General features: G+C 40.7%; 1 protein-coding gene across 2 annotated transcripts in view; it reads left to right on the top strand.

The window, feature by feature from the left end:
• gba2 (glucosidase, beta (bile acid) 2) overlaps positions 1 to 18,192 on the top strand; it is a 55,782-nt gene that overhangs the window by 17,947 nt on the left and 19,643 nt on the right. For both annotated transcript variants that reach the window (XM_059989533.1, XM_059989532.1), the window contains exons 6-8: positions 691 to 793; positions 11,688 to 11,841; positions 13,356 to 13,481. In XM_059989533.1, the coding sequence (XP_059845516.1) occupies positions 691 to 793; positions 11,688 to 11,841; positions 13,356 to 13,481 (383 nt within the window). The remainder of the gene's footprint in view (positions 1 to 690; positions 794 to 11,687; positions 11,842 to 13,355; positions 13,482 to 18,192) is intronic.

Raw genomic sequence — 18,192 nt, 5'->3', positions numbered from 1 at the left:
AGGTTGGTCAATGATCGGAACAATTTTAAAGGATAAAGTGAGAAAGGCTGTGCCCCAATGAAAGCTACAATTATTACTAAGCAACGCAGTGGTTTAATTATTAGGTTTTGGGGTTTTGAGTTTTTGATCCTCCACATCAACCCGGCACGGTGGAGAGCGCACTAGGGAGCGTCTGTCCCGAGTCCTGAGAACTTCTGTTCCCGAGCCTGGGGCTGAAACATACGTTCTTAAGTGTTTTATATGCATAGAAAGGTAAAATATATACTATATACTAAGACAAACATTTGACTAACTGACACTAAATAATACCAGATGTACCTGTTCCAACTTACTTAGTAAGAGAACCAAATTTTTCGATTCCGATGCATGATAACCCACCCACATCCTCCTGTATACTTTAAATCATCTCTAGATTACTTATAATACCTAATACAATGTAAATGCTATGTAAAATGGTTGTTATACTGCATTGTTTAGGGAATAATGACAAGAAAAAAAGTCTGTACGTGCTGGAACAACAAGTGCTGGAAGAGCACTTCTGGATTTTCGCGATTTGCGGTTGGTTGAATTCGCGCACGCAGAATCCGTGGATAAGGAGGGCCGACTGTAGCTTTTATTAGATACTTGAATGTTATCTCTATATAGGACTGCATTATAAATGTAGTTGGAATCATTTCTTTCTTTTAACAGCAAAATGTAAAGATTAGTCATCAGACTGATTTTAACCCAAATGGCATGGGACAAGAAATCTGGAAAGATTTGCTTCATGATGGGAAATTGGATTCCCTACCAGGTATGTGCATGCTTATGGGCTTTATAATTTCCTTGACTTGTCTTGCATTTCCTTTTAAATCTCCCATTTAAACAGCATTAGAATTATTGTGCATTTGAAGAGGAATCAAAATAAGCACATTAGAACTCAACATGTTCATCATTGCCATTTGAATTACAGCCATTTATCCAGGAAATACCTTTTTTTAAAGTACAGCTAGCAATGTTTCCTTATCACATTGAAAGTTGTACTGGTTTTGAGCAATTTCTGGATGTAAATTTGGTGTGCAGAAGATTTCTTATAGGTTTCTTTTTTTGTAATGAAAATCCAGAAATGATGCCATCAGAACATTAAATGTAAGAAAACTTGAGCCTAAAACCTGCATTTCGGCCACTTCTGATGTACCAAGTAGGTGCTGCATTTTATCCCAACCAAATCAGGGGTCACCAAGCAAATCATTAAATTCTTCCATTTTACAAAAGGTGGAATGTGTAACACTTACCCAAAAGGCTGGTATATGTCTAGGGGAAACGGAGTTCCAGCCACTCACCAACCCACCTCCCGTACTCGCAGGTGCTGTGAGAATCGAGTTTATGAACCAATCGACCCATCCGGCCGTCGCACCTGGGACCACCCCGGAGGTCTTACGAGCAGTCCAGCACACGTCCACCTTCCTCGGCGTCTTCCTCAGCCTCTCCCTCACACCAAAAACACATGAAAACCCCTCCCCCAAGTTCCCAGCATCACAAGACACAATAACATTCCCCATTGATTAACAAATGAATACAATTACCATATCAGCCATTCTAAAGCGAAACAATGGTGAGAGAAACACTTATCCGACAAAGAAGCATTCCTGCTCGTAACAAACCAAAGAAGCCATTTTGAGTAACATACACAGGACATTGTACATTTTCTCTCCCCACCAGCAAATGTCATGCCCTCATGGTATTACTAGAGTCCCCCAAAGCTTCTTGCAACACACAAAACCCAACCCAGGTGCAGAAAGCAGTGACATAACTACCCAGAGCAGTAGAAATCACACTCGGTTCTCCCAGTACTACATATGTCAACTGCTCCAGGGGGGGTGCCTAATCCTCTGAGATCTCTGTACCCCTTCTGCCCCACTGGGCTCCCTCGTCACCTGCGAACCCACTGTTTCGGACACCCCAGGTCTACCTGACAGACCCGCACCCCCTTCCTCACAGGGGTCCTCCCTCACCTGAGATCTCTCCGGCTCACTCTCGGGTTCCACCCTCTCTCCCACCAATGTTGGCTGCCTCTCCATCTGACCCTCAAGACACAGTTTGGGAAGGGCCAGGAGCCTCCTCTCCTGGTACTGGAGCACCAGCGAAAGGGAACAGGGCCCACTCATCTGAGTCGTCCTCTTCCGAATCGGTAGCCATTCCCGGGTGAGGGACCCGTCCCCGCTCTTCAGCAGCGGGCTCTTCCCTTTCTCCGCGCCCTCGCAGAGTCCTTGTACTAGGCGTAACCTCCCACTGGGGCTCCTTATCCACCTGCACCACTTGACCCAGTGGCAGCAGGTGATTCCGATGGAGTACCTTGATAGGCCCTTTCCCATCCTCAGGTTTCACCCGGTAAACTGGCAGGTTCGGCATCTGGCTCTCTATTACATAAGGGCTGGCCGCCCATCGATCTGCCAACTTGTGCTTACCAGGGCGTCCCAAATTCCGTAAAAGGACCCGGTCGCCCGGCAATAATTGGACAAACTTCACCTTTCGATCATACTGCATCTTATTCCTCTGATTTTGCTTGGTAGCCGCCGCCTCGGCCAACTCGTACACCCGCTGTAACTCCCTCTTCATGTCGGACATGTACTTTAGATGGGACTTCCCGGGTAATTCACCCACTCCACCTCCAAAACACACGTCAATGGGCAACCTTGCTTCCCGCCCGAACATCAGATAATAGGGCGAATATCCTGTAGCATCATTGCGAGTACAATTGTACCAATGAACCAATTGTCTAATATGACGACTCCACCTGCTTTTCTGCCCAATCTCCAGCGTCCCGAGCATATCCAACAGGGTCCTGTTGAACCTCTCTGGCTGAGGATCTCCCTGTGGGTGATAAGGGGTAGTCCTGGATTTCTCAACCCCAAGCATAGTCAGTAATTCATGGATAAGCGGCTCTCAAAGTCCCGCCCCTGATCGCTATGGATTAGCCTGGGAAGGCCGTAATGCACAAAATACTTCTCCCATAACACCTTCGCCACTGTCGTCGCCTTCTGATCCTTGGTGGGAAATGCCTGAGCATAGCGAGTGTAATGATTGGTGATGACTAAGACATTCGCGGTGTTACTGGTGTCAGGCTCAATCGACAGGAAATCCATACATACCAGGTCCAGAGGTCCCGCACTCTGCAAGTGCGACAGTGGAGCCGCCAACGCTGGCAGGGTGAAATGATGCCATCAGAACATTAAATGTAAGAAAACTTGAGCCTAAAACCTGCATTTCGGCCACTTCTGATGTACCAAGTAGGTGCTGCATTTTATCCCAACTAAATCAGGGGTCACCAAGCAAATCATTAAATTCTTCCACTTTACAAAAGGTGGAATGTAACATGCGTTTGTAGACAGCAGCCACTTGCTGTGTATTCAGCTGGCATTTTCTTATATGTATGCTACCTGAAAGCCGACTGTTGAAAAGTACATCATTGGTGCTAAAGTCATATCCCCATGACAAACATCCAGTGTGGTTTAAAGATTTGGGAAATGACGGTGAACTGGAAATTGAGAATGAGGAATGGTGGTTAAACAATGCACTCAATCATACCATTACTGTAGTGACCGTTAGCAAAGATGCTGCAATCTGTTCTAGTGTTTACAAATAAACAGCGGAAGAAAATGATTAAAATCTTGCAGTGATATTGTGATTTTTTTAAAATTGCCCCATCATTTTCAGGTAAATGTTTCTGTGGATGTTAATATAGAAGTTCAAGTAATACTTAGTATTTTATTAAATTGAGTGGAAAAGCAAATTGTACAATAAAAGCTAAGATACTGAGAGTCTTCAGAAAGATTGAAATAGGTTAAGTGAGTGGTCAGAGATCTGGCAGATGGAGTACAATGTTGGTAAATGCGAGGTCATCCACTTTGGAACGGAAAATGAAAGAACAGGTTATTATTTAAATGGTAAAAAAAAATTGCAGCATGCTGCTGTACAAAGAGACTTGGGAGTGCTTGTGCATGAATCACAAAAGGTTGGTTTGCAGGTGCAGCAGGCTATCAAGAAGGCAAATGGAATGTTGGCCTTCATTGCTAGAGGATTGAACTTAAGAGCAGGGAGGTTATGCTGTAACTGTACAGGGTACTGGTGAGGCTGCACCTGGAGTGCTGTGTGCAGTTCTGGTCTCCTTACTTGAGGAAGGATGTAGTGGCTTCAGAGGCAGTGTAGAGGAGGTTCACCAGGTTGATTTCAGAGATGAGGGGATTAGACTAGGAGGAGAGATTGAGTCACCCGGGACTGTACTTGCTGGAATTCAGAAGAATGAGAGGAGATCTTATTGAAACATATAAAATTGTTAAAAGGATAGATAAGATAGAGGCAGGAAAGTTGTTTCCACTGGTAGGTGAGGCTAGAACTAGGGGACAAAGCCTCAAGATTTGGAGGAGTAGATTTAGGACAGATGAGGAGGAATTGCTTTTCCCAGAGAGTGGTGAATCTGGAATTCTCCGCCCAGTGAAGCAGTTGAGGCTACCTCAGTAAATATATTTAAGACAAGGTTGGATAGATTTTTGTGTAGAAGGGTATTTAGGAGTTATGGGGAAAAGGCAGGTAGGTGGAGATGAGTCCATGGCCAGATCAGCAATAATGAATGGCAGAGCAGGCTCGACAGGCCAGATGACCTCCTCCTGCTCCTCTTTCTTATGTTCACTGTTAAATGGTTAAAAACATTATGATAACTAACATACCCCCTCTTCATGAGAAAACAGCCGAAACACAACTAGTGAATGGGCTAGCAAAAGAAAAAAAATAATTATTTTTGAAATTCTAAGGCCAGGTCCTTGTCCTATTCCCACCATTACATTTGTTAGAGAATATAAGTCTATAGGTCTTGGAGTATTTTTGCTAAATGTTAGGAGCACTTTTCTGTGTGATTTTTGGATCTCAAGATCAGAAAACTATTCAATGGGAGCCAACTCCAAATATTAACTATTAAAACCATGTGAACTGGCATGAAGTGTATGATCAAGATTGAGGTTTCCTATATTTTATAGTTTAATCTCTTGTCTTGGCTCTATCTATTTATTTTTCTAGCAAAGAAACACCAATTTCAAATTTAAAAGAATTAGTTCAAAAGAATTGACATTTTTTGTGAAAATATTGAAATTTTCTATCTTTCAAAAGACTCTTTTATTTCCAAAATGGCTCTCACTGTTCAATAATGTCCTCTGTTGTCATTAGCAAGAAAACATTTTCTTCTGAAATTCTAAATTAAAAATTACTCTAAGATTCTATATTCCAGGGAATTCAAGCCTATTTTATCTAATTATTTCTTAGTGACTCTTAATAACATGTTAGTATTCTTGTAGATCTGTAGCTCTGTCATCTCCTTCACTAGCAGTGCCTAAAACTCTGCATAATTCCTCTAACTTTGTCTAGCCACTGCTATTATAACTTGAGGAAAACTTTTTCTCCATCTATAAAAACTCACATTCCGTACAGTTACATGTCAGTAATTGGTGAATGTGCAATGCTGAATGACTGGACTTCCACTAGTTCTAGAATTATGTAATTGGTGATACATTTGTGTTCTAAGATGGATGACCTTGTTTATCCAATTTGAAACCCACCTGCTGTAGTTTTGCCCGCATGTTTCATCTATCAGGTTTTTGTGTTGTGTTGATAATTATTGCTTTACCATCGGTGTGTAATTGGCAATTGTATTTGTGTCTCTGGATTGGGTTATCTAACTTTTAATAAATAATCACAGCTCCAGTGTTGATAACTGTTTTGCTTGTGTAACACCAGAAGCGCAGGTGGTGCTGGTAATCACACATCTTTGCTGTCGTTGTCCTTGGTGATATAGGTATTAGTGTTAGGAGTAATCAAGTGTGTTTTATAGATGGTACACTCTGTAACTGTGGTGCATCAGTAGTGAAGGATAAGAATGTTCAGAAAAATGGATGAAGCAATCTGCATTTTCTTGGATAGTATTAAGCTTAAATTGATGCATTGCTTATCCAGGCATCTGGAGAATATTATATCATTCTCCTGACATGTGCCTTGTATTTAGTGAAAAGGGTATGGTTAGGGGTCAGGAACTAAGTGACTTGCTATGGGGCATCCTAACTCCTATTGGACTCATATCATCTATGATTCTGATCAAAGGTGACCTTTACTTGGGTGTTGTCAGTGATTAGGCTCCCTCAAGATATGAAAACTTACTTCCTGGTACTTGGTGTAAAAGCCACTTGCTTTCTACTTAACAGCTTTCTTGGCTGTAGCATCTAATGCCCAGACCAGTACATGCTGTTGGCGACTCTTAATCCTATGAGCTTAAAGCTCTCAACCCTCAGACTCAGCACCATTGATCTAGGAGCACTGTCCCCCTTAAAGACATGGCCAGCTCTCTTGTTCTACTGACTGAGAAAATCGTTATCATGACCCCATGTTATGGTACTCCATATCTTCTTGCTGTTAGTTCAATAGTTCCATTTAATATCAGAGAATGTATATAATATACAAACTGAAATTTTCGTTCTTCACAGATATCCACAAAAACAGAAAAGTGCCCAAAGAACGAGTGACAGTAAAAACATGCACACCCCAAAGCCCCTCTAACCTTCCCCCCAATGCACCCACCCTATCCTCCCCACTTATTTCAGCAAAAAGCATCAGCATCCTTCACCCACCAAACATGCAATAATAGTAAAGCCCCCAAGGAAAAACTAGTCGTTCACCCAAATATACCCACAGGCTTTCTTTCCACCTTGAAATGAAAAAGAAAGACATTAAATGTAGAAATGAGCTGTTTCCACCGATGAGCTCGAAGAAGTCTCTGTCTGGTGCCATCTTAGCTCTGACTGATGCCCCATTATCTGCAAATTTGTAGATGGAGTTAGAGCAGAATCTGGCCACCCAATCATGAGTGTACATTGAGCAGAATAGGGGGTTAAGGACAGAAACTTGTGGAGGAGCAGTGTTTACAATAATTGTGGCTGGGGTGTTGCTGTCTGTTCTTACAGATTGTGGTCTGTTGGTCAGGAAATGGAAGATCTCATTGCAGAGGGAGATATTAACACTCAGGGTTATGAGTTTGGTAATGAATTTGTTTGGAACATTAGAATTAAAAGCAGAGCTGTAGTCAATGAGTAGTCTGACAAGGGTGTCTTTACTGTCCAGATGCTTCAGATGAGAATAGTGCCAGGGAGATGGTGTCCACCATTGGCCTGTCTTGGTTGTAGGTGAATTGTAGTGGTTTGAGTACCAATGAGTACCATTAATGAATTTCTTTGGTTAGTCAATATAAATTGATAAGTGGGTATTCATTAGTAATTAGACTAAATTATGACCCGTAATGATGAGTTTTTAACACAGTAAAATGCACAACGGAAATTTATGAAAGACTTAACACCAGGCTAACTCTAGTATAAGGTCTGTAACCAAAAACTTGGTCAAAAAGGAGTGTTTTAAACATGTTTTTGGGAAGTATGAGAAAAGCAATAGGGATAAAAATGTTATAACTGGGACATTTCTAATATTGGTCATCTAGAGATAATAGGTCTTTGCAGGATTTTGCCATGGTGTTTTTTTTTCCAGGCCCGACCATCTTAAGCTGCTTCACTTATGACTTCCATAACTTCAGAAGTCAAGATGTTCAGTGATGATTGCAGAATGTTCAGTTGCTTTTTCCCTCAATCGATATGTTTTGTGACTGCAGCCTAGTTGTAATTCAAGGTTGGACTGATAGGTGAGAATGTCTGAACCATATTAGGAAGTCTGTCCATGATACTCAGCAGCATGACCTTCATCAGTATCTTGGGAACCACTGACTGTAAACTCAACTTGGCTAAGCTACATGCATATACTGTAGCTGTGAGAGCACTTTAGAAGCTCGGCATCAGGATGCAAGTGACTCCCCTACTGAATTGCAGTGACTTTCCACTGTTTTTAAATGGGATACTCTCCAAATGAAAAGCAGCTTCAACACTGACAGAATCGTATCCTATAGCATTTATAACAAATATAGTCACATATCACCTTCTGCAATGTCATGTAGGATGTAAGAGTCTCAGTAGCGACAGTAGAGAAATCTTTAAAATAAATGGATAATTAGGATTTCTTTATGGATTGCTTTTTCAGAATGTTTTACACTTCCTACAAAATAAAAAATGGAGGCAGTCTTGAGGATGTTAGATTGTTGTTGTGTTTTTAAGGAACTCTATTTCAGGTAGAGAATTGTGGAACAGATTTGCTGAACGTGGCTTGAAACCATGAGCAGATTCTGCAAGTGTTCCAGTAAACTCAGCTACTGACATCTACGTAAAGCCCACTGGGGAAAATATTCAGTGCTCACATTATAACTTCACTGTATTTGTGTGGGAGCCCCAAACTTTCTGGCATTAGAGAGGGTCCAGAACCCCTCAACACTGTACAAAAGGTGTATTTGCTGGTTTAATAGATAATACCTGGAATGAGAACCAGGAATAAGGATACATTTGCTTTGAATGATTATTGTATCCCAGTTCAATGTAACCAGGGAATTAGATGATCTCACACAGAAATTGAAGGGATTTGGTTTAAATTACTTTTGACAAATTAAGCATTGCCGCTGAGTATTTGATAATATTACTACCATAAGAGTGAACAGAGGTAGACTTTCACTTGATATCACTGCATTTGATCTCTTATTGGGGTGACAACTTTACCATTTGTGAGCAACATCGATTTATTTTGATATCCAGGGTAAATGCTGATTTTTCTCTCCTTGAAATTTCAGCTGATCTTTTACGATTTTATCATACATTCGTTATGATTTTTCTGTCAATGAAATGTAGGAGGCTGAATATTGCAGCTAGTGGTGATTCTCCCTTTTGCCAGTTGCATGCTTAGATCTCTGGAACGGATCAGTTAATGGGTAGTTGAGAGGAATCAGCAGTGCCCAATATCTCTGAACTTCTTTCCTCAGCAGGTAAGCCTGTTCTGTTAAACATGTGCTTGCTAATCTGGTTCTCCAGTTTTATATTTAAATTCATAATTACTAATCTCTGTTATTACTATTTGGTTGTTTGGTTTTGGGACCAGAGAAAATTACAGAAACAGTTGTACCCCATTGTTTCTTTTCAGAGTAATCTAAATCTAATCCAGTTTCTGAGCCTTTTGCTTCAGAATGTTCATCTGATTTGTTGATGGGAGCAAGCCAGTGGTCTGGCTCAATGGCAATAACTGGTCATTCTGTGTTAAAGGCACCTTCTCCAGCATTCATCTTTGCCATTTTAGTCTGTTTCATTCTATTTCAAGCCTGGTGTGCTGCTCATCATATTACATTAATGTCACTGAGTCAATAATTTCACTCTCCAGTGACAGAAGTGGATAAATATCTTGAGACTCAAGATTTCATTTTACTACTTCCTCTTGCTTATCTTGACCAAAGTTTACTGTTTAAAAGGTTATGCATGTATTGAAACTTCTCAAAACTTTTTATTGCTTTTTTGAAGTTCCTTGTCAAACTTAATCTTTGTGGTATGTAACAGATCTGCAAATAATTCCTCTACTTGTCTTCTTCCCACCCCCACCCCCCTCACATCCAGCTTGTCATAACTCAGATTGTTGTTATTTAAACTTGTAGTTGTTGCAGCTTGCTGTTGAACTGGGTTTCACTAAACCAATATGCCAAACTAAGACTTGTGCTATTAGTTTTGGGTACAGCTTAAGGGAGGGAGTAGGGAGCAGATTGGAAGTACCCTTCACTTCAATCTAGCATCTATTTGATCTGAATTGTGTAGCATATCTGTATTAGCTCTGCTTCAAGTTACCCACAGACAGTTAGACTGATAGAAAACCAAATCCAAAGACAGACACTACAGAAGTCAATCACAATGTCACTAAGTAAAGCACATTCATTCTACTTCAGTGAATTGTGATTTTTATGAGGAAAAGACTTACTGTGTCAGGAGAAATAAGAAAGTTGATGATTTTGTCTAAACATTCAACTCAATTTTTATCATTCTGCATTGCCAAATAGCAATACTGTAATCAGAATTTTTCAAAATCTTTATAGTTATATTAAAATATAACTGCTAAATCATGTATCTGAAGTTCAAGTGTGAATTATTTTAGAAAAGAATACATAATTAACAATACCATTTCAACACCAGTTTTCTCAACCAAAAAGCCTAATATTAGATAAGCTATTGCCATCTTTAAAATTAAATTATGGTCTTTAATGTCTACAGTTGTAGTGTGTTGATCAGTCATGTGCTTCAGTGTTTTTATGCATACCTATTGATTTGAAGTAACAGTACACTGAACTATAAAACTTTTTTTATTGGAGTGATAATAATGAAGCAGCTGAAATGCTTTAATCGGTTAATGCAAGTTTGGTAGGGTTCAGTCTAGTATCCAGAGTTAGAACAAAGCTATTTTTTAGAATCATAAGCTGGATCATATTGTGTTTCCGTTTGATCAACTGGGTTCTGCTTGCCTATTCACAAGTGTAAATCTGAAGCAACAAATTGTTGAAGGAACTGTTGCTCAAGCAGCATCTGCTGGGAGGAAGGAATTACTGACGTTTCAGGTGTAAACACCCTGTCTCTTCAACAGTTCCTCCCCATCTCCTTCAGGTGGTTTGTGCCCCAGATGGTCAAATCTGCCCACGATCTCAAACAGTTCAATTCATAAACCTTGTTGAGGAGGTTTATGGTAATGATCCTGGAAATGAAAGGGTTAACATACGAGGCGTGATTAATGGTTCTGGGCCTGTACTCACTTGGCTTTAGAAGAACGAGGAGGGATCTCTTTGAAACCAATTGAACACTGAAAGGACTAGATGGAGTGGATGGAGAGAAGATATGATCAATAATTGCAAAATCTAGGACCAGAAAAGAAGGACATCCCACTAGAACAGTCATGAGGGATTTCTTTAGCCAGAGAGTGGTAAACCTGTGGAATTCATTCCCATAGACAGCTGTGAAGGCCAGGTCAGTGAGTGTTTTTTTTTAAAGACAGAAGTTGATGAGTACTTATTTATAAGGATGTCACAGGTTAAGGGTGATGGCAGGAGAATGGGATGGAAAGGGGAAAATAAATCAGCCATGATCAAGTGGTGGAGCAGACTCAGTGGAGCTGAATGGCCTAATTGTACTCCTGTGTCTTATGGTCTAATGACTATAAAAGTACTTCATTGGCTGCAGAACATTGTGAAATGTTAATGTAATTAAATGTGTAAAAATGAATGGAATTAGTGTAGTAAGGCCAGGTAAACAAAGTTAGAGCATAGTCTAAAGCCAGATTAGTTATACAGAAAACAAGTGTATTTGTGGATTTTACTCAAAGCAACTTGATGTGCAGGAGTTGCTTCACTTTTAGCAGGTTTTCTTTCACTGCAAGCTAACTTTATTCGCGATGTTGGCCCAGCTTGCCTATGCACGACTTTGAGATGGAGATTACAAATGATATCTGATATTTGCATACCTGATCAAATACGAAAGATATAGATAACGTCTGTCCACTCAGTGCCAGACTGTATTTCAGCAGGAGCTCATTGCAGCAGGAAGAAACTTCAGAAGATATACGGCTGCTTTTCATTTGAGATACAGTAACAAAGTTGTAGTTTTACTGTGAACAATATTTGAATCCTCATCCACCCAATCACATCTATTTGTTGTAAATTCATCCATTTAGTCTTTTTATCAAGATGTGCTGATTTAGGTGTTTTCATTTATTCCCAGGAAAAAGTAAACCAACAGAAAAAGGACAAGTTACTGCAGCAGCTGTTGCAGCTACCTGCACTGTTCCAGCCAAAAACCAAGCTGTTGTGGAGTTTTGTCTTGCGTGGGATATGCCCAAGATCTATTTTGGATCAAAGGAAAAGGAACATGCAAGGTAAGAAAAATCTAATTTGGGTATATGGAGCTTATCCATTTTCTTGTGAGCACATGGCCAGCTTATGTAATTTAAAAAGTAATCAAGCAAGAAGGCTTCAAAACCATTCAGCTCATTTTGTTCAACTGCTCACCCTGAACACATTCCACCAAGAAGTTGAGAAAAGTTCTTTTTTTCCTCCCCTTTACAAACCAAAAAAAAAAACTGGAATTTAAGGGCTTAGTTATAGGGAGAGGTTGGACAGGCCAGAACTACTTGGAGCACAGCAGACTGTTAAGTGATTTTACAGAGGTGTATAAAATCATGAGGTGCATAGGGTGGAAGCACTCTTTCTTTTTCCCAGATCTAGAGTATCAAGAACAAGACAGCGAATGTTTAAGGTGAGGGGGAATGATTTAAGATGAACTTGAGGGGCAACATTTTTACGCACAGTGTTTCAATGTGGAATTGCTTCCAGAAGAAGTGGTTGAGGCATGTACAATAACAACTTTTAAAAGATGGACAGGTATTTAGTATTGGTTTATTATTGTCACTTGTACAGTGAAAAGCTTGTTTTTCATGTTGTTTAGACAGATCAAATCATTACACAGTACTTTAAGGCAGAACAAGGTAAAACAATAAAAATGCAGAATAAATGATAAGTGAGAGTACAGTGCAGGCAAATGCAAAGCATAATCATGAATTGCAAAGGGCTAGAAGGTTATGTGTCAAAAACTGGCAACTGGGACTAGCCTGGATGGGGCATCTTGCTGGCATGGCCAAAGGGCCCATTTCCCTCTTGCATGACTGATTCTATAACAGAACATTCAAATATCTGCATTTTTTAGATTTCTCATCACGTTTTGGTTTTGAGAAAATGCTGAGATGCTCCTCCAGTGCAATTGTAGAAAATAGTTAATATTTCTAGACCTGTGTTAATGCTTTACTAGCTATTATTCAGTTGTTCTCAAGTTCTTTTGTTCTCATGGATACCTTATTGCATTTGCCCAAGGTTTCTTTTGCCAGTCCAGTCTCAATCAATAGCTCATCAGACATTTTTTAAGTAGAGAAATTGTGAGGACGTCCAAGTTTAGTAGGTTTTCCACTTCATGATCTGGAAATTTTGCATGTAAATAGTTGAACAAGACTACATTTGTTTAGAGAATCTAGTAGTCTAAAGCAAAATGAAAATGCATTGAATGCATTATTATTACTTAAATTGTAAGTATAGACATGTTCTGAAAACATACCGAAGTTCATGTTTTTTGTTTCTTTATCAAATAAAATGTCTGTCAAATCCTTCCTTTGAAAGAATGATTTAAGGAGATATAGTTAGGAATTACCCTGGCATATTATATTTGATGACTTCAGCTTTTGAATGAATGAATGAAGTATGGAGTATTTAAATTTACTATTTAAAATAGTTTTTTTTATTTAAAGTAATAATTGGGATGCCTGTTACATTAAGGAGAAGGAAGGATTTGGTTAATGACTTGCTACATTTTGTACCAGTAAGAGTTGAATTTGTTTTCTAGATGGTACACCCGCTATTTTGGGACACAAGGTGAAGCCGCTCCTGCTTTAAGTCACTACTCCTTAACACACTACAAACAATGGGAACAAAAGATTCATGACTGGCAAAGTCCAATTTTAAACAATTGGTAAGTATTGAAATATGAAGTGTTTGCAAACTTTATTTAAAAGGAGTAAATGAGTTTTCGGAAGATTGGGTTGATCAAGCATTCTGTCATCTTGTTAAGTGAAACAACAAGTATTGCGTATTTTATCTTTGTATATGGAATTTTTAATGTGGGCATTTGTCATCTGAAGGTAAGTCTAACTATCATGTTTAATGGATCTGACTCTGAAGAGTTACTGATACTTTGTATATTAGAAAGTGACAGTTCCAATAGGGCCAATTATTGCCCACCAGTTAGCTATAATGATCTGCAAAACCAATGGAAGGTATTGTCAATACTATTAAAGTAGCAATTACCAGTAGCCACCTCAATGTCCAATTTGGATTTTGCTAGGACTGCTCAACACTAATTTGCCCTAAGCACAGGACAAAGATATGTTGAGAGCTACAGAACACTTAAGTGGTATTTTTTTGACGTAGCATTCACTTCTCACCATCAGCTGGGAGTGATTATGGGGAATGAAAATTGACACAGTAAAACTCTTAAAATACTTCCTATTATGCCGCTGGCATTCAGAGCAGCAATGAAGGTCGTCATCTTTGGTGGTTTTCCTTCATCATGTCACTAGCTTCATCTCAGTTTTCACTACTTTCCCAAAAAAAGACCTCTAAAATGCTGCCTAATTTTTCAAAAATCTCAGTAGTTCAGCATCTGGATTACTGGAAATTTACCAGGACCCTGGAAAAGTTTGTTTACTATGTAACACCTTAAAATATAAATTAAAAATCATTACTACAATAACATCCAGTAGTCTGGTAAATCTACTAGTCCTGTGCCAATGAAACTTCTGACTACAGCACCTGACTGTGCAGGTGATGCCTCCCTCCCAGATGCGCTGAATAACTTCTACGCCCGGTTTGAGGCAGAAATGACGTGGCAGCGAGCAAGTCCATCCCTCCTACAAATGACCAGGTGCTGTGTCTCACCATGGCCGACATGAGAAGAACCCTGTGCAGGGTCAACCCACAGAAGGCTGCTGTACCAGACGACATCCCTGGTAGAGTGCTCAGAGGATGTGCAGACCAGCTAGCAGATGTTCTCACCGACATCTTCAACATCTCCCTGAGCAGCACCACCGTTCCAACGTGCTTCAAGGCTGCCACGATCGTCCTCGTGTCGAAGAAGTCTTCAGTGTCCTCCCTAAATGACTGCCGTCCCGTTGCACTTACATTCATCATCATGAAGTGTTTCGAGCGGCTCGTCATGAGGCATATCAAGACCCTGCTGGCCCCCTCACTGGACTCCCTGCAGTTTGCGTACCGTCCCAACCGCTCAACAGATGACGCCATTGCCACCACCCTCCACCTGGACCTAACCCACCCGGACAAAAAAAGACACATACGTTCGAATACTGTTCATAGACTTCAGTTCAGCATTCAACACAATGAACCCTCAGAAACTGATTGGAAAAAACTGAGCCTACTGGGCCTGAACACCTCCCTCTGCAACTGGATCCTTGACTTCATGACTGGGAGACCTCAGTCAGTCTGGATTGGGAGCAGCATCTCCAACACCATCACACTGAGCACGGGGTCTCCCCAGGGTTGTGTGCTCAGTTCACTGCTGTTCACTCTGCTGACCTACGACTGTGCTGCAACACACAGCTCGAACCAAATCATCAAGTTTGCTGATGACACGACCGTGGTGGGTCTCATCAGCAAGAACGACGAGTCAGCTTACAAAGAGGAGGTGCAGCGGCTAATGGACTGGTGCAGAGCCAACAACCTGTCTCTTAATGTGAACAAAATAAAAGAGATGGTTGTTGACTTCAGGAGGGCATGGAGCGACCACTCCCCGCTGAACATCAATGTCCCTTTGGTAGAGATCGTAAAGAGCACCAAATTTCTTGCTGTTCACCTGACGGAGAATCTCACCTGCTCCCTCACAAAGAAAGCCCAGCAGCATCTCTACTTTCTGCGAAGGCTGAGGAAAGTCCAACTCCCACCCCCCATTCTCATCACATTCTACAGGGGTTGTACTGAGGGCATCCTGAGCAGCTGCATCACTGCCTGGTTCAGAAATTGCACCATCTCAGATCGCAAGACCCTGCAGCGGATAGTGAGGTCAGCTGAGAAGATCAGAGGGGTCTCGCTTCCCGACATCACGGACATTTACACTACAAGCTGCATCCACAAAGGAAACAGCATTATGAAGGACCCCAAGCACCCCTCATACAATCTTTACTCCCTCCTGCCGTCTGGGAAAAGGCTCCAAAGCATTCAGGCTCTCACGAGCAGACTTGGTAACAGTTTCTTCCCCCAAGCTATCAGACTCCTCAATACCCAGAGACTGGACTGACTCCTTGCCCTATTGTTGTGTTTATTGTTTATTGTAATGCCTGCACTGTATTGTGCACTTTACGCAGTCCTGTGTAGGTCTGTAGTCTAGTGTAGCTTTCTCTTTTTTTTACATAGTTCAATCTAGTTTTTGTACTGTGTCATGTAACACTATGGTCCTGAAAAATGTCTCATTTTTACTATGTACTGTACCAGCAGTTATGGTTGAAATGACAATAAAAGTGACTTGACTTGACTTATTGGTTTTACTTTTGTGCATTTATCACCACATCCCTTTCACTCCAACCTCCCATCAACTCAGAAAATGTCAGTGGGATTATTTTTAATGATAATAGTTTTAGAATAAATCCTCACACAAGAGATTCTGCAGATGCTAGAAATCCAAAGCAATGCATACAAAATGTTGGAGAAACTCGGTAGGTTAGGGAGCATCTAAGGAAAGGAATAAACAATCAATATTTTGGGCTGAGACCTTCATCTGGACCAGACCAGCTGAGTTTCAGCATTTTGTACATGTTACTTTAGAATAAATCTGTCACATTATCAATATATATGACCACATAAAAAATAACTCGTGTGGAGAAAGTGCTGAGGTTGGGCAAGAACTACAAGCTGAACTGTTTAAGTATTCATAGTGTTGTCCTAAGGAGCCAACTTTATCATTCTGTTCAACTGACTGAAAGGATATATGAGACGGAAAAGCAGAAGTCAAATGTATTAGTATCGCAATGAAATAAATGGAAATATAGAGGCATGAGAGAGGAGCTTGCCCAGGTGGATTGGAGGAGGATACTGGCAGGGATGCTGGCAGAGCAGAGTTGGCTGAAGTCTCTGGAAATAGTTCACAAGGTGCAGGATAGATATGTCCCACAGAAGAAGTAGTTCTCAAATGTCAGGGGTAGGCAACTATGGCTTACAAGGGAAGTTAAGGACTACATAAAAGCCAAAGAAAGAGCATATAAAGTAGCAAAAGAGAGTGGGAAGTCAGATGATTGGGAAGCTTTTAAAATCCAACAAAATGGATCTAAAAAAAGCTATAAGATGAAATATGAGGGCAAACTAGCCAATAATATAAAGCAGGATACTAAAAGCTTTTTCAGTTATATGAAGAGTGAAAGTGAGGTGAGAGTTGTTATTGGACCACTGGAAAATGATGCTGGTGAGGTAGTAATGGTGGATAAAGAAATGGCAGGTGAACTTAATGGGTACTTTGCATCAGTTTTCACTGTGGTATCAGTGAGCTAGAGGTCCATGAGTGTCAGAGAGCCGGAGTGAGTGCCATTGCTATTACAAAGGACAAAGTTCTAGGCAGACTCAAAGGTCTTAAAGTGATAAGTCACCTGGACCAGGTGGACTACATCCCTGGGTCCTGAGAGAGGTTGCTAAAGAGATGGTGGGTGCATTGGTCATGTTCTTTTAAAAATCACTTGATTCTGGCATGATCCTGGAGGACTGCAAGATTGCAAATGTCACTCCACCTTTTAACAAGTGAGGAAGACAAAAGAGAGGAAATTATAGGCGAGTTAGCCTAACCTCAGTGGTTGGGACAGTGTTGGAGTCTATTATTAAGAATGAGTTTTCAGGGTATTTGGAGACTAATGATAAAATATGTCAAAGTCAGCATGGTTTCTGTCAAGGGAAATCTTGCCTGACAGATCTATTAGAGGTCTTTGAGGAAGTAACAGCAGGGTGGATAAAGGAGAGGCAGTGGATGTCATTTACTTGGATTTTCAGAAAGCTTTTGACAAGGTGTCACACGTGAGGCTACTTACCAAGATAACATCTTATGGAGTTACTGCAAAGATACTGGCATGGTTGGAGGAATGGCTGACAGCCAGGAGGCAGCAAGTGAGAATAAAAAGCCCTTTCCTGGTTGGCTGCCAGTGACTAGTGGTGTTCCTCAGGGTCAGAATGTGGGACCACTACTTTTCATATTGTTTGTCAGTGATTTGGAGACTTGGTGGCTTTGTAGCAAAGTCTGCAGATGATACGAAGATAGGTGGAGGGGTAGGTAGTGCTGAGGAAGCAATGTGATTGCAGCAAGACTTAGATAAATTGAAAGAATGGGCAAAAAAAAGTGGCAGATGGAATACAGTGTTGGGAAATGTATGATAATGCATTTTAGTAGAAGGAACAATAGCACGGACTATTATCTAAGTGGGAAGAAAATTCAAACATCAGAGTTGCAAAGGGACTTGGGAGTCCTCATGCAAGACTCCCAGTAGGTTAATTTGTAGGTTGAATCTGTGGTAAAGAAGGCAAGTGTGATGTTGGCATTTATTTCAAGGGGAATAAAATATAAAAGCAAAGAGATAATGCTGAACCTTTATAAGACACTAGCCAGTCCACACTTGGGGTATTGTCAGCAGTTCTGG

Source organism: Hypanus sabinus, chromosome 14, assembly GCF_030144855.1.
Source record: "Hypanus sabinus isolate sHypSab1 chromosome 14, sHypSab1.hap1, whole genome shotgun sequence".
NCBI classification, from domain to species: domain Eukaryota; kingdom Metazoa; phylum Chordata; class Chondrichthyes; order Myliobatiformes; family Dasyatidae; genus Hypanus; species Hypanus sabinus.
The sequence above is the reverse complement of the archived record's forward strand: the minus strand, read 5'-3'. Positions and strand labels throughout refer to the sequence as shown.